This window comes from Sander vitreus, chromosome 8 (genome assembly GCF_031162955.1).
Source record: "Sander vitreus isolate 19-12246 chromosome 8, sanVit1, whole genome shotgun sequence".
NCBI classification, from domain to species: domain Eukaryota; kingdom Metazoa; phylum Chordata; class Actinopteri; order Perciformes; family Percidae; genus Sander; species Sander vitreus.
In genome coordinates, this window is record NC_135862.1 from 3,888,881 (window position 1) to 3,915,448 (window position 26,568).

The 26,568-nt window shown below is 42.2% G+C and overlaps 1 protein-coding gene across 1 annotated transcript in view; it reads left to right on the forward strand.

The window, feature by feature from the left end:
* ptprz1a (protein tyrosine phosphatase receptor type Z1a) overlaps positions 1-26,568 on the forward strand; it is a 139,395-nt gene that overhangs the window by 26,863 nt on the left and 85,964 nt on the right. The window contains exon 2 of the mRNA XM_078256437.1: positions 19,507-19,569. Coding sequence (XP_078112563.1) covers positions 19,507-19,569 — 63 coding nt within the window. The remainder of the gene's footprint in view (positions 1-19,506; positions 19,570-26,568) is intronic.

A 26,568-nucleotide genomic window follows, 5' to 3' on the forward strand; every position in this document is an offset into this window, starting at 1 on the left:
TCCCTTTATGACGTCATAAGGGGAAAGGTTACCTCCCCTTTCTCTGCTTTGCCCGCCCAGAGAATTTGGCCCGCCCATGAGAAAGAAAGAGACATCATGGCTTGCAAACAAGCAAAGTGGCAGTTGGTCAAGGCCACACCCCCAGTATTAGGGGACCACTAAGGCCTATATAAAAGGGACTTCAAATACAGTATTAGGGGACCACTAAGGCCTATATAAAAACATCCAAAAAGCAGCATGTCATAGTACCTTTAAATAAACATCAGCGTGATCAGAACTACCTACATTGACAGAAATAATCTTTGGGAAAAAAATTATTCAAGGTGTTCTTTAATTTTGCATTTTGGGAGCGAAGGTGGGCGTCTGCATTAGCATTTTCAAACGTCTCCGTTTGAGGAGCCGGAGTAGTGTGGATGTGAGGCGTAAACTTGTAGATAAAAACTTTAAAAAAAGATGAAAGATGTGAAAGATTTTGGTCAAGTTAAACGAAACACCGACTCTGAGTAGGAAACAGGAAACTGTGTTGGAAACAGCGATCTGTGGCGTCACACTTTGTTGACCCAGCCATCCACTCCTACCTCCTTCATACGACATTTTTTTCATAGGGATGATTCTTGTTTTGCTCCTGACGGAGATTTCCCCTCACATTCGCTGACAGAAAGTTACCAGACATTTAGGAAATTAACTATAACCCACAATCCAGCACCTTTTTAGTAGCTCTAATGGATCTACAGACACAACGAGCTGCTCTAGCTCTCTGTTTACTGATCAGAAGAGATTTATACTTCCATGAGAGGACAAAAAGTGGATTGTCAGGAACTTTGTGACAGAAAACATCCCTGATAAAAGATAAAATGGTGTAGCAGCACTTGTGCAGTAGCTTTAATGGAGATGTTATGACAGCAGAGGGTTTCTCTCTCAGTCTGCTGACAGACCAGGCCTGCGGTCAGACCTCTGAAGTGTAAAACACTCCAGCTGTTCAGGTTCATCGTCCCATTCACTAGGATTTGAAGCTTTCAGGGTGTTTTTCCACCGCTGTTCAGTCTGAAAGGCAGAACTTGCTCTCTCACAATAAAATGCCAATTAAGTCTGACTATCAGGCTTGTAAAACTTCAATTCCAGCTTCCCCTTTTCCCAAAAACGTACCATACATATTAGACTTTAAACGGGTATCTATCTGCTAAGCCTGGGTATCGCCACTGAATTCCAGATTTGATTTGTGATATTTTAGTAGTAAAGCCAATTTTACTTGGATATAAGAGATATTCTACAATTGTTCAAGGTTCCCTCTAACTTGCTGCATTATTAAAGTATCAATGTTTACATTAAGAACCGACCCCAAAGCAGTTACATTAATATACTTTTTGTTTAACATGAACACACAATAAAGTGCAGCTCTACATACTCTACAGTCGGTGAGCATTGAGTCACATTTTATTTGATATCTTAAGTTGAGAGGTCAAGGGACCCCTTTTTAAAACGGCCATGCCAGTTTTTCCCTGGCCAAAATGTAGCCTATCTTGGAGCGTTATTTAGCGACCTTCCTGAAAAGCTAACATTGCATAGTTGGTACCAATGGATTCCTTAGTATTCCCTAGTTTCATGTGATACAGACGGAGATCGATTCTCTATTTTGTGAAACGAAATTGGATCATTCAAATGGGAAAATTGTTATTTTTTTATTTTTTTAAACCCAGCCCTAATATCTGCAGGAAATGTCAAGTCCCTGCAAGCTGATTTTTTTCATAGAAATGTGAAAATAAACCAGCAAATCAACTGAAACAGTCCCTCCAGAAAAACGCAATTATGTGATTGCATAATTCAATGCATAATCAGCCAAAGTCTGCATATTTATGCGGGGGGAGACGCATTTTTTCAAATACGCTGCACTTTTGCTGCATAAATTGCCGATTTCCGCGCAAAATATGCGGGGCTTGCATGATTTCATAATCCCCGCATTTTCGTTGCAAAAAAGTCACACATATCTTAGCAGAAAGTAGAAAAATGTTGCGTTTACTTCACACAAGAGCAGCCATTTTCCCTTGTTGCCATGGGAACGTTATGAAGTGACGTAACTACGCGACATGAACATCATCGAAAAGCTGCAAACCCCGCGATGAAGCCACGATGGAACAGCAGTTTTTGCAAGTTCCCGCAATTTCATTGCATAAAATTGCATAAATATCCCGCATATTCCATCACATATTTTAAGAAAACGTGCCGCACAATCAAGGATTTTTGCCCGCAACAATCACAAAAAAACTTCGCATTTTTCTGGAAGGACTGGATAAAGTTGGTGTATCTGTAGATTGTGTGCTTAAAGCGCCAAACCACACTATCATGGGGCCACCAGTTTGGTCCTTTAAAGAAATACAAGCCCAGACTGTCCACAGATTAACCTGCCATACCCACCCAGTCTGAGTGGTTGGTAGTAGTCAAACCACCCCCACCCTCCTCAGACCATCGGCCCCCTGGCATCAGAAGAGGGGCAGGGATTCGGGTGGGGGGGGGGGGGTTGTGACACATTCTGGCGTGGGCACCAGTTCTCACCCCCACAGCCTGTGGACGTCCCGGCTCTCCCAGGGCTCGGCTAATCCTCTTATTCAGCGTCCGGCTGGAGGCTGCGGGGCTCCCACAGACCGGACCGCAGAGCCGGCCACTCTCTGTTGAATAAACACACTGACACAGTTGTGGTCTCTTTCTCTCCGTACAGACGCTGAGCAAGAGTTCTCCATAGAATCTATTCTACTCATTCACTCTTTTCCAGTAGAACATAAGCATGTTACACCCCCCCCCCACCCGCTTTCTGTCCTCAACCTGAATTACACCCCCCACCCCCACTTCTCCTGCTCGATCACCCTCCCATCTGAACTTCCTTTTCACCATTTGTCTTAAATCACCTTTTCTTTTTCCGGCTCTTCTTGCTCCTGATTTTGCTTCCTTAACAGATTTTCTTTTCTCCTGGGTGTTTTATTTCTTCACAGTCACAGGAATTTTTTCCCTTAAAACAACAGACCATTGGCCATTTTGTGCCCCCAAAGTTTAGAAAAAGCTTGTGGTTTGGGTTAAAATCGCACGTGGCTCAGAACGTTAGTTAAAGGTGCTAAGCGATGTCACGCGTTTTTTAGGCTACAACATTTTTTGTCACATACAGCAAACATCTCCTCACTATCTGCTAGCTGCCTGTCCCCTGAACACACTGTAAAAAACATCTCCTCACTATCTGCTAGCTGCCTGTCCCCTGAACACACTGTAAAAAAACATCTCCTCACTATCTGCTAGCTGCCTGTCCCCTGAACACACTGTAAAAAACATCTCCTCACTATCTGCTAGCTGCCTGTCCCCTGAACACACTGTAAAAAACATCTCCTCACTATCTGCTAGCTGCCTGTCCCCTGAACACACTGTAAAAAACATCTCCTCACTATCTACTAGCTGCCTGTCCCCTGAACACACTGTAAAAAACAAACGCGGTCTCTGTAGACAGCCCAGGCTCCACAAACAGCAACAAAAACAAACTGCGCCAACCTGCACCACGAAACATAACAAACAGTGTTCCAGCCAATAACGGACAAGAAGGATTTTGGGAGTGGGGGTTGGGGGGGGTTAGTGCACGAAAGGGAGGGGATGGATGAGGAGGAGGGAGGGGCGAGCTAGCCTTGTTTTGTTTGACAATACTTTGAATGTCAACAAGAAGTAACGTCACCCAACATTTAGTGCTTAGAGCATCTTTAAGTAAAAAAAACAAAAAACTTGCCATTTGCTTTCTTTTTCAAACGGGACTCGAACCCCGGTCTCTCGGGTGAACGTCCTGTGTTTGTTTGACCCATCCACCCTCAAGACAACGATGTGAGTCCCTACACAATGTGAGTTGCGCATGTGCAGAACGGCCGCCATCTGTGACAGCTAGCGTGTGCGAAAACTAAATACTTTCACCCAGGACATGCATGTTTGTTCCTCGGGAGTGTTTAAATCCAAACCATGATCTTTTTTTCTAAACTTAACTTGTCGTTTCGGTGCCTAACCTTTTTAAAGGAGAAATCCGGTGCAAAAATAACCTAGGGGTTAATAACACATGTGTACTGATGCCGCGTTCTATTTACCTCGCAACTCGGTTTTAACGAGGTCAAAGTCGTAAACACGCTCCCTGACCTCGGATTTACGAGCTTGGAACTCGTACAACCTCGCAGTAGCCAGAGTTCAAAATCCAACATGGCTGCCCCCTGTATCAACAGTTGTGAAAAGCTGCAGTAACATAAAGTTCTAAGCACTTCTGTCTTATTTGTGTCACTAAATCAGTCGTTCACACAGGCATGTTCAACTTCTATCTGTGGACATGTTGTTACGCTGTTTGCATGCACAAAAAACAGCGTAATGCGTTGTTATCAACTGGTATTGCTAACAATAGCTAACCGGGCTAGAGCTAATGAAAACAATGAAAATCCGACTTTTAAATAGAATGCATTCAACTCGGGTATGACGTCATTCCCAGCTCCGGCTTCCGAGTTCCAAGGTAAATAGAACGCGGCATGAGTCGACCGGGATCTCTGGGATATGTTCTCATGCTAGTTGAATGTGACAAGTTTTAACACAAACCGCTAATAAGCTTATAACGCTAGTCGTCGGGGCACGGATAAAGTAAAAAGAATTTCTATACCACTAACAAGGCTCAAAATAGCACCAGACTTCCACAGTAGTATAATGAGGGTCCCTACATGTAAACTGAAGCATTGAGAACGTTGTAAGTGTACAGACAGTTTATTAAAAAGATAGTTCAGAAAGATAGTACCGTTCGGTATACAGGCAGGTGCTATCTTGGGAAAAATGTCACGAGTCATAGCTCATAGCTCAAGCACGGCATTCATCGTTCGACCGGTTGTGACTGTTTTCCCAAGATGGCGTCCCCTCATCATTATGAAGTGTGGTGCTATTTTGTGTGTGTGGTGCCCTGACGACTAGCGTTATAAGCTAATTAGCGGTTTAAAACTGGTCACATTCAATTAGCATGAAAACATATCCCAGAGAACGGTCGACTCGGTACACATGTGTTATTAACCCCTAGGTTCATTTTGCGCCGGATTTCTCCTTTATCTGTCGTGGCCGAATGACGCTGACTTTTTCTGGCCTAAACTCAACTGCCACAGCCCCTGAAAGGACTGTTGTCTGGTGGTGCCTGTACCCGGCTCACAGTCACCTATTGGTGGCTGAACACAAGTACCAACTGCCGCTTATATGACGGAGCTCTGTAACCGGCGTTGCGAGCTCTGTAGCGGCTTAAAACAACTACCAACTGCCCATAAAAAAATAAATAGAAAAATAATATATACATAGGCCTTTATTTATATATATTTCGCGTCTCGTATCGCGTCGGTCGGTAGCTAGCTGTCAAAGATGGCAGCCGTTCTGCACATGTGCGACTCACATCGTATAGGGACTCACATCGTGTCTTGACACTGCCTCCTTGCATTGACATTTTCTTCTACTTCATCAGATTACTCCTTGCTTTGCTCCCATCATAATTACTACGGCCACTAGGGAGAGCAGCCACTATAAACTTAAATATAGGTCGTAATTGTTGCTTGAAAAACGACTTATGGGAGCTTTTTACGGGGAAGACAGTCTCGACTAAACAGAAGTTAAAGGTAAAGAGCTGACTGAGGAGGCGGTCAGTTTCATTTGCTATAGCTGTTAAGCGCTGAGATCCAACACCTGCATTAATTTCATTCAGTGGTTGTAAAGAACACTTCAGCCTCTGCGGGATTCTTTTGTAACATTTCCTGTCCAACACAGTATTTGTGACAGACGCAGCAGCTGATTTCTTTGTAGTTATCGAGACAAAAGGTCTCCGACCCAACTCATGTGTCAGGTATTGTGACAGACACAGTGTGGTCTGTAACCGAAACCTGCAGCGATTGATGGGTACATGTCGGAGGAGTCGTGTTTGTCCTGCAACACAGAGAGGATCAGACACACGGTGAGGAAATGGTGGAGGCAGCTGAGGCAGCAGAGTGTCAGTCAGAGTCGCTGTGATCTTTAGTTACATTGGTGCCTTTTGTTAATGCAAGAACGCCTAGAAGAGATTGGATTTAACCCAATTCTTTTCTTAACCCACATATTACAAATCCCTGAAATGGCATAGAGATTTAAATTTTCTCCAGAGATTTGACCCATGTCTGTAAACGTTTATAATTCTTTTTTTTGTACAAAATATAAAGCATATAACAATATAAAGTAGGAGGTACAACAGAAAAACACAACACAGAAATAGTCAAAGTGAAATCCAATGATCCAATTTTAATTAACTGTCTTATGAACAATCAAGACTTTATCATAATTGTAACATTCCTCCTATTTGAGTGGCTAAAACTGATTTCTTTTTTCCTCATTATGTTCTAAGGCAATATGATTTCCATACTAGGCTCACTTAGCCTGACAAGCCAGACCCACATCAAGATGTTGGGTCTGGGAACTCACCATTGGCAGGGGTCAAGCTATAGGACAGAACTACAGCCAACCAGAACAACGCCAGTTGATAGATTAAACTTTTGCCATATCCGGTCGGCAATAATCCGAACACATCTTCCTTTTTTAAGAATGACTTCAGTGCCGTTCTTTGTTCTTTTCTCAAAGAAAAGCTGAACTCCAAGTCTTGCAGAGTCGCGGCCAAAGCCGATTCCAAAGACCGCTGTTCGCCAGCAGCAGCAGCCATCTTCTTTGTTTTCAAGTAGCACTGACTCACTGCCTTCCTCGGTAAAATTTGCCACGCACCGCCACTGAAGTCAAGTCAAGTTTATTGTCAATTCTGCAATAGACTTACAGAGCAATTGAAAATACGTTTCTCTCTGAGCCACGGTGCAATAAGGACACATACAACAAGTATCATTTAAAAGATTAGTAATATACAAAATAACGTTATTTATTATAACTTTTTTGTATAATAAGATATCTTTTTTTATCTTATTATCTCATCTTAAGCTGTGCCACTCGAGCGTGAAGGAGAAAGATGAGTTCAGATGATCATTTTGTTGATGCTAAGCACTAAAACTACTCCTGACTGAACACACACACACTCTATATTCTACAGGTATTCCTTGTAAACTTGACAAACACCCATCCGTGAACAGAGTGTAAACACTGTCTATAATGGAGGCTTGCTGATGTACTGTTCAGGGAGCAGACAGGTGTTTCATGTCAGAGCGGCTGTTTACACCGTCTGGTTTGCATTTCCACCTTAACAGAGACAGAGCTCCCAACTTCCTGTCTGTCCTGACGCAGCTGACTGCTGCAAGGTCACACAGAGAGAAACAGGAGGAGGGAGCCCTCTCTGACTGCTCATCAATCTTTATGTCCACAAGCATGTGCCTCTCAGTTTTTAGTGATCACAATTTCAGTCTCAGTCCATTGCAGCGGTGGAAGAAGTATTCAGATCCTTTACTGAAGTAAAAGTACTTATACCACACTGTTAAAATACTCTGTTACAATTAAAAGTCCTGCATTGAAAATAAAGTAAAAGTATCATCAGGAAAATGTACTTTTAAAGTATTAAAAGTAAAACTCCTCCCATTTTAGAAAGTGTAAAGGATCCAAACAGTTGTGTGTTCAACGGTCTAATCATTTCAGCTGGACTTGTAGCCGTTATATGGTTGGCTAGTTTCATTCATAATAAAACATCAGATTTTATAAACTACATGTGTTTTGAGTGCAAACATCTCCATGTGTAAAGTAACTAGTAACGATGAATGTAGTGGAGTAAAAAGTACAATATTTCTCTCTGAAATGTAGTGGAGTAGAAGTAGAAAGTGGCATGAAAAGAACAGACTCAAATAAAGTACAAGTACCTCAACATTTGTACTTAAGTACAGTACTTGAGTAAATGTACTTAGTTACATTCCACCACTGGTCCAGTGGAATATATCAACAACTACTTTATGGACTGGCATGAAAGTTTGTTCAGACAGTCATGTTTCCCAGATAAATTTGGATTAATCTTTAAAGTGCTCATATTATGCTTTTTGGCTTTTTCTCTTTCCTTTATTGTGTAATATATCTTTTTGTGCATGTTATAGGTTTACAAAGTGAAAAAGCCCAAAGTCCCCCCCCCCCAAAGGGACTTACCATCTCCAACAGAAAACACTGTTCACAAACTGCTCCAAACAGCTCTGTTGTAGTCCAGCCTTTACTTCAGAGACAAACGGCAGCTAAATTGCCTAAGGGGCATTATAACGTGTTACAAAGTGACCACACTTTGTAACACGTTATAATGCTCGCCTAGCTGCTAGCGTGGCACGCCCTCATACTCTGCTTCTGACTGGCTAGTAGTCCTTACCTAGGTACTGTCAGGACACACCCTCATACTCTGCTTCTGACTGGCTAGTAGTCCTTACCTAGGTACTGTCAGGGCACGCCCTCATACTCTGCTTCTGACTGGCTAGTAGTCCTTACCTAGCTACTGTCAGGGCACGCCCTCATACTCTGCTTCTGACTGGCTAGTAGTCCTTACCTAGCTACTGCACATGTGCGACTCCCAACAAAGATGGAACAGAAGTGAGATGTCTCACTCTGTAGCTAAAACAGAGAGCTCAACACACAGGGTGAAAAGAGGAGCTGCAGCAATCATCAAACCATCATCAGGTCACAATTTTAATTTGTCCCATACTTTGTTTTACTCAAGAAGACATTCCCGTCAGCCTTAGCTGGACTTTTTGTTTTGTGCTAATTATTCCAAAATGTACAAAAACAGTTGTCTCGTCTAGTCGCATTGGTGTAAACTGGCAAGTTTCACAACGCTGTGGACGGGCACATTGCAAGTAGTTGGAATGTTTAACTTTGGTCTGAACTGGGCATTAAACTGCTACTTCTGATGTCGGTCATCCCCATGTTCCCATGGTGCTCGTTGTACAAGGATCCAGGCAGTTCAAATTGCAAAAAGAACCAAGAGAGGAGATGGATTTGCGGATGGAGTTTCAAAAGCAGTTTGAATGGTAAAAATCTATTTAGCTTGTCTGGAATAAAAAGTCTGTTTGCATCAAGATGCAATCAGTTTTATATCAATCCCTAAAAAGCTCTATATTTTGGGTAAAAAAGGCAATTTTGTCTGAAAGGTGGTGCCACAATTTTAATTTGTCCCACACTTTGTTTTACTAAAAACATTCCCGTCCGCCTCAGCTGGACTTTTTGTTTTGTGCTAATTAGTCCAAAATGTACAAAATCAGTCAACTCGTCTAGACGCACCCTAGCGGCAGCAAATGTAATTTGCAGCCAGGGTCGTCTAGCAACTCTCTCTTGGCTTGCTGGATAAACCAAACTTGACAGTTCCGAGTGAATTTCCTTCTCCTTGAAAACAAAGACGATGGCTGCTGCTGCTGGCGAACAGCGGTCTTTTAAATCAGCTTTGGCCGCGACTCTGGAAGACTTGGAGTTCAGCTTTTCTTTGAGAAAAGAACAAAGAACGGCACTGAAGTCATTCTTAAAAAAGGAAGATGTGTTCGGAGTTTTGCCGACCGGATACGGCAAAAGTTTAATCTATCAACTAGCGTTGCTCTGGTTGGTTGTAGCGCTATCCTATTGCGTGCAGAGGGAATTTGAAAGACAACCGTTTATCCCGCCCCTCGGATTGAGCCCTGCCAATGGTGAGTTCCCAGACCCAACATCTTGATGTGGGTCTGGCTTGTCAGGTTACATCTTCGCAGTTCAAATTACGAAAAAACGAAGGGAGATAGACGTTTCCAATGCTGTTTGAATGATACAAATCTATTCAGCCACTTTGGAGACCATCATATTAATGTCTGTAATAAAAGTTTGCATCGCTTTCATGCCAATCCTTTAAAAGCTCTGTATTTTGTGTGAAAGAGGACATTTTGTCTGGATGATGGTGCCAGAAAAAAGGCCAGGATGTCATCAAAATCATCAGTAAACATCCATTGCAGATCCTAACCATAAATAGTCCTTCCAGTAGGAGTTGAGATATTGGTCTCTGGACCAAAGTGTTGGACAGATGGAGAGGATGTAGGCTAAAAACATCCTCATTGCATGAAAGCTGCTTCTTGTTACTTGAACTTCTCACCTCTGACCTTTTAAACTAGGGGCAGTGACCCCGCCACAGCCCGACTGTTGGAGGTCGGTGATTAAGTGAAAGCGGCCAAGTGAATAATGCCACTAGAGCCAGAAACATCAGGACAAGAGAAACAATGTCACTTCTTCCTAATTGTTTCTTTATTGCTGCCTTTTGAAGGAAACGGCCGGCCGCCAGGAGCTGCAGCACAGCTGGAATGTGTTGCCGTAAATCACATTCATTCCCTATGTATGGTCATACAGTGATTCATGGGAAGGAGGCAGGGAGTGAGTTTTTGCCTCATCAGGAGTTCCACTTTGTTGCTCTGTCACTATTTTAATCCTCAGAAAAATTCAGTGTAGAGTATTCCTCTCTGCTGGATTTCAGTCATGTTTTCTACATTTCAACCCTCTTTAGATTCAGGGATTAAACGTTCTACACTTTAACTGAAATAAAAAGGATGACTGGACCGTCCCGTGGTGTTCTACTAGAAGAACAAGACGAGCTTTGGTTTCTTAGTTCAGAGAAAACATTCTGCATATTTAGTCTTTTCTCTGAGTCTCACAGGCAGATCTAGTGAGACCCCCTGGGGGTACACTAGATCACACAAGATCTAGTTACACTAGATACACAAGATCTGGTTCTTTCCAGGTAAATCAGTTTAAACCTAGTCTCGCTTTGCCAGACCTTCCTCCACAGCGCTGCGGAGGAGGAGGGTCTGGCTAGTCCACACAGCACTCCGGGATGGGAGTAAAACATGCTCTGGTTTATTGGCATGTCTTTAAACCAATCACAATCGTCTTGGGCGGCCTAAGTGCTGGGCAAAGCAACAGCGCTTCTGCAAAATGGCCTTGGGAAGGAACTTGTTTTGGTGGAACATGTGTACGTTCAAAAGTTTTTCTAGTCGTGCAACAGAAAACTATTCTAGCTAGCTGTCTGGATTTATCCTGCAGAGATCTGAGGAGCAGTTAACCATAGTCCTCACAAATCCACCAGAGTTTAGAACGCCAATACAAACAAAGAGGAAGGTGACGGACATCCGACCGAAAAGAGGGGCAATTGGCGGAATTTCAGTTGGCACCTGAACAATCCCGGAAGTAAAACGTCGTAGATATAGACTAGTTAAAACCCACTCACACATAATATAAGACAAAAACTAACTTTTAACACAAAGTTGGGATGGGAAGTAGCACCATTATGTGCAGGTATTGATTGTAACATCCTTCACATGTATACTGTATATAGTGCCAGTGCAGTTTGTATTATTTTACTACTGAATTAGTAGTCAGATCCACCGACACAGCTCCTGCACAATATCTCAGCCAATAAGACCTAGAGCAGGACTAGATCATCTTTGCTTTTAGACGCTTTTGGGAAACAGGGTCCTGCTATGTTGGCAATAGCAATTTATTTATAAAACACCTTGCATTACACGTAAACTCAAAGAACTTCACATTAAAAGACACAATATAAGAATATAAGCATAAACATTAGAACAAACACAGTATAACAGGCATTTGAATCATTGTGTGATCCTGTGATCCACATGATTCTATTACGAAATTGCAAATCAATAAAGGACATTTTATTTGAAATCTCCAAAATAAGTATGAAACATTGTGAGGAACATCATGGTTAGAGTTAATCTCACCTTTTAGGTCCATTTAATAGCCGTTCTGGAGCTTTTGATCATATCTTCAGTCTAAATAATCTATATTATCTGACCTTCAATCTCTAATGGTTGAAATTTCAGGATTGTTTGTTTTGGCACCGTACTAAACTTGCACATGCAGTTCAACACAAATATGATGTATTCTACCTCCAGTACAGGCCATATTGTGTTATTTCTTAGTTGGAAAATATTGATTTGAACCATGTAGAAAGCCGTTCCATCTGCTCCCTCTGCAGTAAAATCCACCCTGCAGGAAGTTTTCAAGCCCAATCTGATCCAAACTTTCAAAGTGATTGTGATCTCCTCTTTACTCATAAACACTTAATCTAATGATGCAGCTACTCTGGTTTTAGAGCAGTCAGATTACTGGCAGCCTGCCAGGAAAACACCTGCTTCACAAGGGAACTTTGCTTCCTGTATGAAGGTGCCGCCCTGCGGGCCACCTCTTCCCTCTGCAGACTGTCAAACATGTAATCCTGGATTAGACCCTGCTATCATTCGGAGCTCAGAGGGACTAAACACCACACAGCAGGAGACCTCATCTCCTAATTTACTGCACACTAATGCTGAACCCACCACAAACATGAAATTTAATTTTGGAAAGGAGGCTCTGAACTCTGCGAGAGGGATTTCTTGGTTGGAAGTTTGTAACACTAACTACTAGAGCTGGCCGATTTGGAAAAAATCTAATATCACGATATTTTTGACAAAATACCTCAATGTCGATATTGTGGCGATATTGTAGTGTGACTATTGATGCTTTCACAAAATACTGACACAATGAGATTTTTGATAAATAATCACCAATAATGTGGATACAATGACTAAGTGGGTAAAGGCAAATTAATAGAAAAGCTAGTAAGTTAGCTAGAATAGTAAGTTCAGAAAATGACATCACTGTCCTATAATGCAGCCTCTAAAACCAGGAAAAGACCACTTGTATCATATCACGATATTACGATATCCAAAATTTAAGACGAGATCTAGTCTCATATATTGATGTCAATATAATATCAATATATTGCCCAGCCCTACTGACTGCATTTTGGTTCATGTAGAAGATTTAAGATATTTGTGGTGTATTGCGGCAACGCATTCTCACGAACAGGTTCGTATGATATTGTACAAAAACGTATGCGCAACAATTCGTACGATATCCTATGAAATTACACCGACTTCCAGCCTGTCACGTGGCGACCAATCAGATGACAGTGTTAGGTTTTGCGATCTTTACAGCAGACAAAACCAAGTCACCAAAGAGGGGCCGGTCATTTCAGCTGCCGTTGCAGTTGAGACAAAAGTCTCATGCCGTGACAACAGTTGAGTTTAGGCACCAAAAAAGATTGTGGTTTGGATTTAAATATAGGTCCCCTTAAAGCCCATTTATACTGTTACCCAGCAACATCAAATACAATGGATATCACAAAACGGAATAAAATACGAAAAAGTAGTACTATTTTACAGCGGTTTGCAATGATTCTCTTTTCCCCCACAATGCATTGCATTACGTCACGTTGGGGAGACGACAGACGAAAGCCCCGTCTCCGTTCACTGTTTATGGTCTCGGTCTGTGCCACTGGTGTTGCAAAATATAGCTTTTGGTCTCGACCGAGTCCATGTGTCTTTATTATGTGTATAATAATATTGGAGGGAAAGTGAAACACAGCTTGGACGGGGATACTGTTCGGCTTTTCACAAGTTTAGACAGCTAGCTACACCGACGCCTTCGGATTTTCCTATATCTGCATCCACGCTGTCAACATAAGAGATGTTGCGTTAGTGCTGCTTTTGTACCATAATTGTATTGAATGAAATGTTAAGCTTCGCTCCTACGAAATGGGTGGGTTTTTGTTACATACAAAGCTAACTGGCTATAGTTAGCCTGTATGTATGCTAGCGGAATTAGCTAACATTGCGTAACCAGCCAGCAACTTCGGCAATCGGCAGTAGTTTCGGTGAGCTAACCACGACAGTATTGTCGCCCACAATCAACCTCTGCTGCTAAAAGCAGTCAACCTGCAGTGATGTTTGAAATAGAGACGCTTGTGGATGTGTTAGCTGCTGTGGTTAGCTCGCCGAAACTACTGCCGAAGCTGCTGGCTGGCTATGCAACGTTAGCTAATTCTGCTAGCACACGCACAGGCTAACTATAGCCAGTTAGCTTTGTGTGTAACGTAATAAAAATCCACCCATCTCGTAGGAGCGAAGCTTAACATTTCATTCAATACAATTATGGTACAAAAGGAGCACTAACGCCACATGTGTTAAGTTGACAACGTGGACGCAGATACAGGAAACTTCAAAGGCAGTCGTAATATTTGCAACGCTGTTGCACTAACGTTAGCAAAACGTTGGCGTAGCGTTAGCTAGCTGTCTAAACTTGTGAAAAGCCGAACAGCACCCCCATCCAAGTAATAAATAAACACTAGGCAAATATGTTGTTACTGGAGATAGTAGCTAATTGAAACTGTGTTTACAACGTCGGGGGATTTCACAGGTGGGACTGACTGTCAAGTTAGCCCATAGCTAGCATGATGCCTTCTATTTCTAGATCTAGATAAGTTTACCGGTACTTATCTGAACTAACGACATGATCACTGTCACTAGAAAACCCAGTCTGTCACCATAGTTCTAGTACTAGGCTGAGGCACGTCTCCCCAACGTGACGTCATCACCGAATTGCGTTAAAAAACCCAATAATACCAAAAACGACAAAAACTGGCCTTTAACACTATTTGGAGACATTTTTAACAATGATATACATATGTTGAGTGCTTTATGTACCCATTAATCAACAGTGGTGGTTAACCTGCAACATGGGCTTTAAGTAGTACTCCCGGAACACGAACACGCATTTTCTGGGTGAAAGTCACACTTCCTCCCGCTTTTGGTGTTCCTGCGTATGTACTAACCAGCAGCTATCGGGTCGCCGGTGAAAGCCCTTCTATAGTGTTCTGTTCTGCTGTTGTCTCTGTCATGCTGCTTGGCCCTGTATCCATACATCCACGCCTGTAACGTTACCAGGGTTAGCTTCTGTTTCGGGGTAAGGGGGCTTTGCGTTCTCCTTTACTTTGTTAAGGTAAGCTAGGTTAGCCTCCTAGCTTGTGTGCGCTTCTCAAATGTACTTTCAAATTAGTGGGATTTTTCCCTGTAATAAATTGTCCACATATTTTACCACCTTCCACTGCAAGGCACTTTATCTGACACAGTCATAATCAAATAGGACTCTGCCGCTTTCTTCCAACTTTCGGTACCGCTCTGCTGCCAGGCGACGGGCACGGACTATGTTGTGTTTAATTTGACGTGGAATGTCGGAATTTCTGGGTTCCCAGTCGGAAACTATACACGTCTACGGGAAATGTCATGGTCAGAAAGATATAACGTTATTTGCTCTATGAAAGACATCGACAAAGACGAAAACTAAGGACATTTACTCGATCATTTTATTTTAGTTAGTTTTGCAAACAGACATTACAGTTTTAGTTTAGTTATCGTTTTTTTGTAATGCCTCGTTTTTATTTTTATTTCAGTTGACAATGTTTTTTCCCACCTAGTTTTTGTTATTTCGTTCGTTTTCGTTAACGATTATAACCTTGCTTTCTACGCTGATCATCACCCTTGTTGCTGCTTTTGCTGCTGCTCTGTATGTATGTGGACAGGCCTTCCACCAGGTTTTGGGACATGGCTGCAGGGATTTGCTCCCATTCAGCCACACAAGCATCAATAAGGTCTGGCTTTTAGTCAGTGTTCCAGTTCATCCTAAAAGTGTTGGATGGGGTTGAGCTCTGTGCAGAACCATCAAGTTCTTTCAAAACAAACTGGAAAACCCAATTATTTATGGAGCTGACTTTGTGCGGGGGGATATTGTCATGTTGAAACAGGAAAGAGATGGACAAACTGTTGATAGCTGGAAGATGAAGTGTCCAAAACATCAAATCAAAGATCATGCTGTAGCACTAAAGGTTTTTTTTATTTTTTATTTATGATTTCCCCCATTCAATATCTCCATTGACGTTTCGTTAAATGCTTATATAAAGAGTTGTAAGCCGGGAATCAAGCCTACAAGCTATGAAATGAATCGTAGCCATAAAGCTTTAGATTCGGTGCAAAAAAACATTTTGAAAACTGAAAAAAGGCAAAGGTACAAGACTGTGTACAGAGACCATCATAGACTTCAGTGGCAGCATTCGTTAGCGAATTTGTGGATGCGGCAAATGTTTCTATAGTAACAGCCAGCTTAACCATCAAAAGTTGCTGTTACATTTAGGATTGTGGGTAGTGTAGTACTTCTCCTTGACATCACAAATGTAAAATTTTTTCTTTGATTACATATGGACTTCTAGCTTCTACATGAGCAGAAAGTTTCACAACCGCCAACATGACATCATGACTTTGCGTAAACATACACGTCACTTTTTGTTATTTGTACGCATTTTGAGCTATCCGTGTGTATGTCTACGCTGTATGCAGCGGACGGCAGTCTGCAACGGCACAGAGTAAATATACACGCCACTTTCTAAAGCCACGTGGCGTGTTATCGCGAGGCTACGGTTGGGTTAAAGAAACATCACACGCGGGTTGGGTTTAGGAAAACAACAAACGTGGAAAGGAAACGTCACACACGGGACACAATCCCCGGTTTCCTGGGTGAAAGTCCTGTGTTGTTTGACCCATCCTCCACACCAACCAACCTCCCTATGCGGATTTTCGGCCTTTCATACTACTCGCTACGGCGTCAATTCACACACAATCACAAGGTAATGTAAGTCAATGGAAGCCAAATAGCATCTTGATAACACGCCAATAATGGCATACAAATTGGCGTGTCATAGATACGCCAATTCATGAGATCAGTCTGCAACCGCAGAGCTCATGTCAGATGGTTTCGACATTATAGCTGATAATCAAAAACCTTATGGAAAAAATAAATGGGATTTTCACTTCCGGAACTGCAGTGTCCGCAGTCCAGTTGCATTATGGGTAACGTAGGCGCCAGGTTTTTGTCAAGACAGAAGAACGGTGGGAAGAATATAATGGGAAATATTTTTAGTTCTGCTGCATCGATTTCGATCCTTGTGGTTTTAAACTGTCCATTGGGAGTCTGACAGTGTAATAGAAGTGCAAAGATAAATCAGTGAAGTACTCTTTTAAGATTTCCCTTCACTGGAACAAAGGGAATTTGACTAAACTTGGCAGCTTCTCATAGAAAGGTGCTGGTAAATTTGAAAAAAAAAACTTATACCCTTAGGTAGCGCTTACAGCCAGTGTGATGTGATGCCTGAAGAAAGAAGAAGAAAAGTCCAGTGCACTTTGTTAGAACGTAATCCAATCAATTACTGCACAGGACCCTAAAGCATAAGGGTTTATGAGTAAGAAACCTATTGTAATAAAATATAAGTGCATGTTTTTCCCCTTGGAGAACATTCCATCAATGAATTCCCGTAATTTTTCTCAGTATTGTGGCTGCTTGTAAACACACACCTCATCACGTCACCTTATATCCTCTCCGTGTCATGTGACCTCTGCTCTTTGTTTCTCAGTCAGGGTCTGGGTGCTCTGTTATGGTAATGAGGTGTTGTTCTCTAACGGCCCCTCGGGGCGGCGACTTCCCTTCATTAACGTGACAGATGCCTGGACAGCCGCTCGAGTTAATGACTCACCTCCTGACATCACAGTGCACAGGATCTCATTATGTACCCTACTGAGAGTTGGAGGGAACCGAGTCAGTCAGCAAGGTCGAGAGGAAGGTTGTATGGTAGTGAGGTTGATGAGGGAGCTGTATGCTGGCGACAAGGCCTCGCTCTCGTAGATTGTGTGGAAAAATGGCCGCAGCGTCTGTGAGTTTTGGCTGCTTGCTCACCAAAGTTTTGTTGTTTGGTCGTTTTGAGCCAAAATATCTTAATATAGTCAAGAAAGGCAGAGTCTACATGATGTGGCAGGTTGGAACACCTGTTAGGGCAGGTAAATGCGCCCCTAAAGATCCCCTTCTGTGGGACACCCTGGTGACTTATGGGTTAAGGCGCTGACCATGAACCACAACGTCCCTGGTTCCAGTCCAGCTGGGGCCACACATTCTCATTTTCAACTCGTCAAATACTGGCGCTTGGTCAGGACCATGGATGTATAATAAGAACTGGATACAGCGTTCGAGGCGGAGCCCTGTTCATTCTTATGACAGTTGCTCAGTGACGCGTGAGGCCTTCATGGAGCCAAACATTACCCAGATGATCTGCGCTGCTTCCGCACTGTTCCTCCCATAGTGCAGGCACACTAGAGACCTGTGCCGGCCGAGTCGTCTAATTTCGGTTTAGCGCTACACTAACTTGAATGGGCATTACATTATTTAATAGTGCAGCTCTTCTAGACTTTCCAAATGTTATCGGACTGAATGGATCAGATTCGGATAGTCAGACAAGTCATTTTTGGGCCAGAGGGCATCCCGTAATTTGGTTCAAAGCGTGGCGCACTTCCTGGGGGCGTAGTCAGGACCCCTTGGCAAAAAAGTTTAACGTGCAGTGTAAAACCACTCCGTTATAGTTATGAAACGATCATGGGTGGGGTTAAAAGATGTATGTTGTAAGTGAAACACGGGACAAGAACAGGACACGAACCCCAGCCTCCTGGGTGAGAGTCCTGTGTTGTAATATCTGGCATTCAGCATATAGCCCCAATTGAATGAACATTTTCAGTCACTGTGACGGTTCGTCTGTGAGATTTGCAGTCGAATCAGGTTCCTTTGATTGAATCATCAAATAGTCGATTATATGAGTTAATTCCAACAAGATATACGTATGAATATAAATATATCCTAGTACTGGCATCGGTTTTGGACCAATTCAGGCACTGTCCACGTGATAGCAGAGTTTGAGAAGTAGACAATGACTAAGACGGGTTAGTGAATAGATATGACATTTAGGGAACTAAGGTGAGGAGGAAGGTGTCTCTGATTTTCAGAGCAATAAAACACCACGGAAACTATTCATACACAATCTGTTCTACCAGCGTTTGGGATTTAAAATCAGGAAGGTAGGTTTAATAAAAAGCAAACCAAATACATAACAACATGACAAAACTACAGTATGCCACTTTTAAAGTGTATATTAATTTGCCCTGTCCCATTCTTAAAACTAGTAACTTATAAACTGAATTTAAAGGAATGTTGTGTTGTATTTCCTAAACAGCAGATATTATACAGTATATGTGTATGTATCAGAACAGCATGAAAACCAAGGCACAAAATATTAAAAAGCCTTTATTGATGTGGCTAATGCATGCATAAGATCTCTTATCTCTTACACAATCTTATCTTATCTTAGGAAGGGGGATTATAGAAAGCAAACCAAATAAATAAAAACATGATAAACGAGGTCACTTATATAGTTGGGAGTGACTCACTGATCCACTGCAGCGTTGTGTTTTGTTGTTTCAGTGGAACAGAGCCTGTGACTGTTTTCAGCTGCCGGATAGTCGAAACGTATGCGGTAATGTTTTTGGTTTTGTTTGGCAGCTGCTCAATAAAACCTCAGTGGAGACCTGATGTCGGGCAGGAAAGCAAATCAAACCAGTAATAATACACTAACAGCTAAACTATAAAACCCATTAAGGTCCAACCTACTAATAAATCTGTCTGCTCAGGAATTTAAAAGCACATTTGTCTCACTGCGAACGGGGTTGATTCAGCAGAGAAATGAATTTAAATATACAGACAGCATATGCTTTAACAGATAATAATTAATGCACCATAGAAATGATTTTAATGACCGTCTCTTTGTCTCTCTTGCAGCTGGAGGATATGCATACAGGAACCAACGCAAGTTCTCAGAAGACATCGACTGGTCGTACGCAGGTAAGTCACAGACACACCTAGGACTGTAAAATGCTCTGCCAGCAACAAATTACTTCCTCTGCGTGTACTTACAAGACTTAAAAGACTGGAACAATATTGTGATTTTTTTTTTTTAAGAGTGATTTTTAGTGACAACTTTTTTTTTTATTTTGCTATAAATCCTTCAAACCATACAACAATTTAGGTTGTTTATTCCTACTCTCTAATGCGATCTGCAGGAGCGTTTTCTGCCCTCATATCTAAACCAGAGAATGTAATGGTTGCGGTTTATAACATAATGGTTACACGTCGGACGTTAACGTTGTGAAACGGTCACAGTTTGGTTAGGCTCAGACACAAAAGACTTGGTTATGCTAAGGCATCAAAACTACTGTAGTTAAAGGACAAATGTGGCGCAAAATGAACCTAGGGGTTAATAACACATGGGTACTGAGTCGACCGTTCTCCGGGATTTGTTTTCATGCTAATCGAATGTGACCAGTTTTAGCGCAAACCGCTAATTAGCTTATAACGCTAGTCCTCAGGGCATGGGTAAAGTAAAAAGAAATCTCTATTTCTATACCACTGACAAGGCTCAAAATAGCACCACACATAATGAGGGTCCCTACATGTATTCTGAAGCATTGAGAACTTTGTAAGTGTACAGACAGTTTATTAAAACAATTGTTTATAAAGATCGTACCGTTCACGTAAACAGGCGGGCGACATTTTGGGAAAATAGTCATGACCAGTCGAACGGCGAACTCCGTGTTTGAGCTATGTTACTGATTGCACGGCTACGTCGTTCGACTGGTCATGACTGTTTTCCCAAGATGGCGCCCGCATGTATACGTGAACGGTACTGTCTTTTTAATAAACTGTCTGTACACTTACAAAGTTCTCAATGCTTCGGTTTACATGTATGGACCCTCATTATGTGTGGTGCTATTTTGAGTCTAGTTAGTGGTATAGAAATAGCGATTTCTTTTTACTTTACCCGTTCCCCGACGACTAGCTTTATAAGCTAATTAGCGGTTTGCCCTAAAACTGGTCACATTCGATTAGCATGAAAACATATCCCAGAGAAAGGTCGACTCAGTACACATGTGTTATTAACCCCTAGGTTCATTTTGCGCCGGATTTGTCCTTTAAGTTCAGATGTTACTTCACTTCTGGTTACGCATGTTATGCAGAACGTGACACAGCTCTGTTTGTCAAAAAAATTACTCACACCGTATTTTCATATGGGACACAACCCCGGCCTGGGTGAAAGTTCTGTTTGTTTGACCCACACATTTCCCAAACCTGCCTTGTAACAAGGGAATTTGGCACTTTTATATATCATCACCTTAATTTTGGCCACTAGAGCGGAGCCACTATAAATGTAAATATAGGTCTTAATTGCTGCCTGAACAAACAACTTATGTGGACGTTTTTCAGGGAAAGACAGTCTCCTCTAAAACGCTCTGTAAGCAACACATTTCTTACCCTGTATGTAGTTCACCTGTGTGTTTACAAGACTGGAAAAATATCCTGTCAGTCAGCAGGTCGGGAGTTTTGGTGTGGAGTGATTTCAGTGACTTAACTGTTTATTTTTGAAAGATGTCCTCCAAGCCATACGACGATGTAGGTCCTACCCTCTAATCTCATTAACGTTGTGGAACAGTTGCAGTTTGGTTAGGTTAAGGCGATTGAGAGCATCAACTCTTTATGAAAATGTTTAGTGAGGTGATAAATCAAGTGAGAAGTGGGTCACTTTCTCATAGACTTCTACAGAAACCGACCTCCTTTTGCAACTGCACGTGTCGCCCCCTGCTGGAGTACAGATAGAATGCAGGTTTAAGGCACTTCCGCATTTCCAGCACTTCGCCGAACCGGATGCTTTGTCCATTAATATTTACAGTCAATGGGTCAAGGCAACATAACTACTAAGTTAAGTTTAGGTTATGCATGTGACGCACAACGTGACACAGCTCCATTTGTTCACCTGTGTGTTTACAAGACTGGAATAATATCCTGTCCAGGTTGGGAAGTTTTGGTGCGGAGTGATTTCAGTGACTTAAACTGTGTTTTATTTTGATGCTGTTCTGACTGACTGAGGTTTTTGTTGTAACACAAATGCACATCTGGTGTTGAGTGAAAGAAAAGAATGTCGTTTGATGGTATGTACAGTATGTACGCCAGTCAGCTGCTTGCTAACCGAGCCTAGAACAAAAACACCTTTGTATTGGTCATTGCCTTAATTTCTTTTCTTTAAACCTTTCTGCTACATGAGTTAATCAAGGTTTTACATTCTGAAATAAAACTATACAGTGTGTATGCCTATGTGTATGTCAGTGTGTGTCTGTGTTTTTCTGTCTGTGTGTTTTGTGTGTGTGTGTGTGTGTGTGTGTGTGTGTGTGTGTGTGTGTGTTCTGGTTCTCCATTGACATGCTAATATCCATCCTGACCCAGAAGCCTGTCTGACCTGGTTCAGGCTCTTTGTCCTCTGGTGGAAGAAGCTCTGAACAACCAATCACAGCGAGGAAAGAGAGAGTAATGTGACCGCCAACAAACCTGCTAACAGACACCGCAGCAGCTGGCTAGAACAACACGACAACACATAATTAGCAAGAACGAGTGAAACATCTGCAATGCTACTGAGACTGTTCATCACGCTGAACATCTGGGGTGTTTCCTGCTTGAGAAATCTGAATAAAAAAGCACTTAAAGGCTCTTCAAAATCAAATAAATATAAAAAATAACTGTTATACTTGGCTAAGGCGAGTTTGCTGGTGGTGCATTTAATAAAGAATTGCTTTTTTTACAGCAACTCAAGCTTTAAAGTTACACTGAGAAAAAAATAAACTTGAACAGTCATAAACAGAACATAATAATTAATAATTAGGTGGTAAGTCAGATACAGGCAGTTTGAGGATGATTATTGGTCTTGAATAAAGTCAAAGCTGCTGTAGACATGGCTCTTATTATCTTTGTGAGGATTCAATGACCCATAATCTAGACATCCTAACCTTAATTGTAATGTAGTGGAAAAGGCTAGAACAGTGGATCACATGGAGGCTGAATCATGGATTCCGATGAAAAGGAGTTGATCATTTCTTGTTTTTAAACTCCAAATTAAAGGATAAAATAACTCACTTTGAAAAGCCCAGCAGGACACAAGAAAGTGTTTTCTGATCTCATGCTGGTGTAGATCCACTATACATCCTTCCAAAACGGATGGAAACCATCGTTTGAACATAAATCTGTGTTATGATCTGACAACGCTCTGCTTGAGGTTAAGTGAGGTAGAGGCACATACACAACTTGGTATATAGGGTTAGGGAACTGTTACATAGTTATAATTAAACTGATACAGTGCGGACATGTATTTGTGTTTATAGGACTCCCTCGAAAATCTCAAGGGGCTATCCTTTCAATCAAATTCAAATTACATGGACCAAGATGGATTGCAATCAATCAAAATGTGTGTGTAATTTAAAGTGTCTTAAATCTCATCTGGATTTCATCCAAATAGTCATGAGCTTTGTTCAACCATGCTTCTCGACCACTTCCCTGCAACTTTTGTACAGTATAAGGATGTCGCACTTATACCTCTTTCACACCAGCTACCGGTACCGTTCAACCCTCCTTTTGGAAATTCAAACCAAGCCAGTCTACATGGTCATGACAATTCAGAGATCACCTGGGTCAACCTGGGAGCAATGCATAACAATTAGCTTAAGTGCTAGAAATGGGCGGGGCTTTACACGTCATATTCAGTGAACAGCTATCATACTCCAGTCCAAAATATAGTTGGGCTTTCCTGTCGGCTTCAAGACTCATTTTTTTAAAAAGACAGAGAGGAAAAAGAGAGAGATTCACGCTCCCCAGCAGCCGCACTGAGCTGTAGTTTGCAGACGGGAGTCTCTTGTAAGAGAGAGGGAGTAAAGCGTTCAGTATACTCGCCATTCCCGACCTGTCGCGCCACAGTGTGACATCATGGGAGCGCTGTAACTATTTATACTAGCGCGTGGTGGGCGCGACACTAGTTGCAGTCTTCTCCTGAACAGAGGTGGCGCAACTAAGGAAAGGCTACCGACTTTGCTATTTCTACGGACTAGAAGAAGAAGAAAAAGTTAAACAATGGCAGAACTGGCAGCAGCATTGACGTTAATGTCAACAGTGGCTAAGATGATATTGGAGTCAATGGATGAGGAAGAACAGCTGCTTTTGAGCCTGCTTGCAGAAAAAGAAGGTGGAATGTTCGTCCTTTGAATAACACAAGACATAAATATGGTGAGTTAAATATCCTCGTGAAACAAATGAGGATGATAGATGAAGAGAAGCACTTTGAATACTTCAGAATGTCTGCACAACGATTCAATGACCTACTTGGTCGGATCAAGCCCTTCATTCACCATAAAAGAACTCATCTTAACCCAGTAAGTTTACAAGAGAGACTTGCAGTCACTCTGAGAGTCCTGGCTTCCTGTTTCTCCTTGACGTGCGCCACTGAAAAAAAAATAGAGTGGTACACGAACTCTGGTCACGCACTTCAAATCCTGGCGCGCCAGCAAGATCTACGTCACATTGTCACGTGACAGGTCGGGAACGGCGACCGTAAAGAGGTCTTAAGAGCGGTAGTGGCGAGATAAGTTTACGTTTCTAACGCTAGGGTTTTACAGGCAGTTTTGCCTGTTAAACACCGCTACCGTTCCGCAAAAGGCAGACTAGTGAACAGCCGGGCCCTCGCTGTCAGCGAACTGTTCGGAAATTAATTGAAACGCTCCGCTCTGCTAATTTTGAAGCGGCCTGTGAACATCCTAGTTTTATACAGTATATGCTGAAAACCCAGCATAAAGCCCAGTGAGACAAAATGTATGTTTTGTTTTTGTGCGGGGACCTGTGACGACCGCCTCACTGTCATTTCCAACCAATCACATCATTTGTCCCACCCTGGCTGTTAGCGACTTGCCCAGTTCACATTGAAATCGACTAGTCTACCCTGATCAAACCCACCTTGCTACCTGGGTCGTGAAGCCGAGTAGATTGAGGAGGGTTACCCCATTGAAACACACAGTCGACCTGGGTATAACCCTGATTGAGCCATCGGTGTGAAAGTGGTATTATAAAAAATTTATGAAAAATTAATGAAAAATGATTTAGTAGCATACAAACATACTTGTCTGAAGTGATATTTGACTGTGAGGGCCCTATCTTGCACCCGGCGCAGCGCAAAGCCCGACGCAAGTGTCTTTGCTAGTTTAAGACCGACGCAGTTGTCAATTTCCTGTCCAGCGCCCGCGTTGTTTAGAAAATGCACCTGCGCCCATCTGTGGTCCATGGGCGTGCTGGTCATACAGGGAGGTGTGTTCAGGTGCATTCTTGGCGTATTGCTAATTGCTAATCTTGAGGCAGCGGAAACTGATCGCGCATTTCATTGTTATTTTAACAGCAATTTAGTTAAATGTGCCTAGGCTTATGCACAGTGTGCGCACACTATGCTTGTTACACACACAGGGACGGGCAGCAGCACACAATCATGCAGAAGATTAAAAATAAAAATATTAGGGTGCAAATCCGCCATCATAATAGCAATGTGCCAAGGTACAAACGCACCTGGCTTTTAAAGGGAATGGGAGATGACACTCTGATTGGTTTATTGCATGTTACGCCCAAAACACACCTATGAATTAATGAAGACACTAAGTACAACCCCCTTTGAACCATGCGCCTGGCGCACGGACCCTTTTTTCCGCCGTCAAACTAGCAAAAGTGGATTTGGACACGCCCTAAATGCACCTGCGTCAGGCGCTTCACACTGTGCACTTAGATTGTTAAAATAGGGCCCTGAGTCCATTAGTAAGGACATACTCTATAAATTTAGACTGTAGTCCAGCTGTTTCTGCTGTTCCACCAGAAACCGCTTCCAGTCTGTCTCGTCTCCTAAACGTGACTCTCTCTGCCTCAGAGATGTTGTCGTCCACTGATCGAAGACTTTAACTCTGAGCAGATGTGAAAAAATCCACGTTAGTCCTCCATCACACAGCAGCAGGCTATATGAGCAGAGCCTCACATGTTGCTCACATTCATTTTGCAATGAAAGTGAAACAAAAAGCTTGAGGCTGTGGATCAGTTAGATGTGAAATGGGCTGCTGGATTAGATTTACTTGGTTTAGTTTGAGTTGCAGCACACACACACACACACACACACACACACACACACACACACACACACACACACACACACACACACGCAAGGCAAGGCAGCTTTATTTGTATAGCACATTTCAGCAACAGGGCAATTCAAAGTGCTTTACATAAAACATTTAAGAGCAGTTAGAAAACGATAAAAAAAACTTTTTTTTTTTTTATTAAAGCAGATTAAAACATAAAAGATAAGAATAAAATTGACAGTGCAGTATAAGAAATTAAACATTAAAGGGCAGTTATAGAATGTCATACAGTGTCATCAGTGCAACTTCAGTATAACAAATGAACAGTTATTTAAAGAAAGAAAACATCAAAAAGATAGGTTTTTAGCTTTGATTTAAAAGAACTGAGAGTTGCTGCGGACCTGCAGTTTTCTGGGAGTTTGTTCCAGATATGTGGAGTGTAAAAACTGAATGCTGCTTCCCCCTGTTTAGTTCTGACTCTGGGGACAACAAGTAGACCTGTCCCAGACAACCTGAGAGGTCTGGGTGGGTCATAGTGTAGCAGCAGATCAGAAATGTATTTTGGCCCTAAACCGTTTAGTGATTTATAAACCAGCAAAAGTATTTTGAAATCAATTCTTTGAGGCACTGGAAGCCAGTGTAGAGACTTCAGAACTGGAGTGATGTGATCCACTTTCTTGGTCTTAGTGAGGACTCGAGCAGCAGCGTTCTGAATCAGCTGCAGCTGTCTGATTGATTTTTTAGGGAGACCTGTAAAGACACTGTTACAGTAGTCAAGTCTACTGAAGATAAAAGCATGGACAAGTTTTTCCAAATCCTGCTGAGACATAAGTCCTTTAACCCTTGATATATTTTTAAGGTG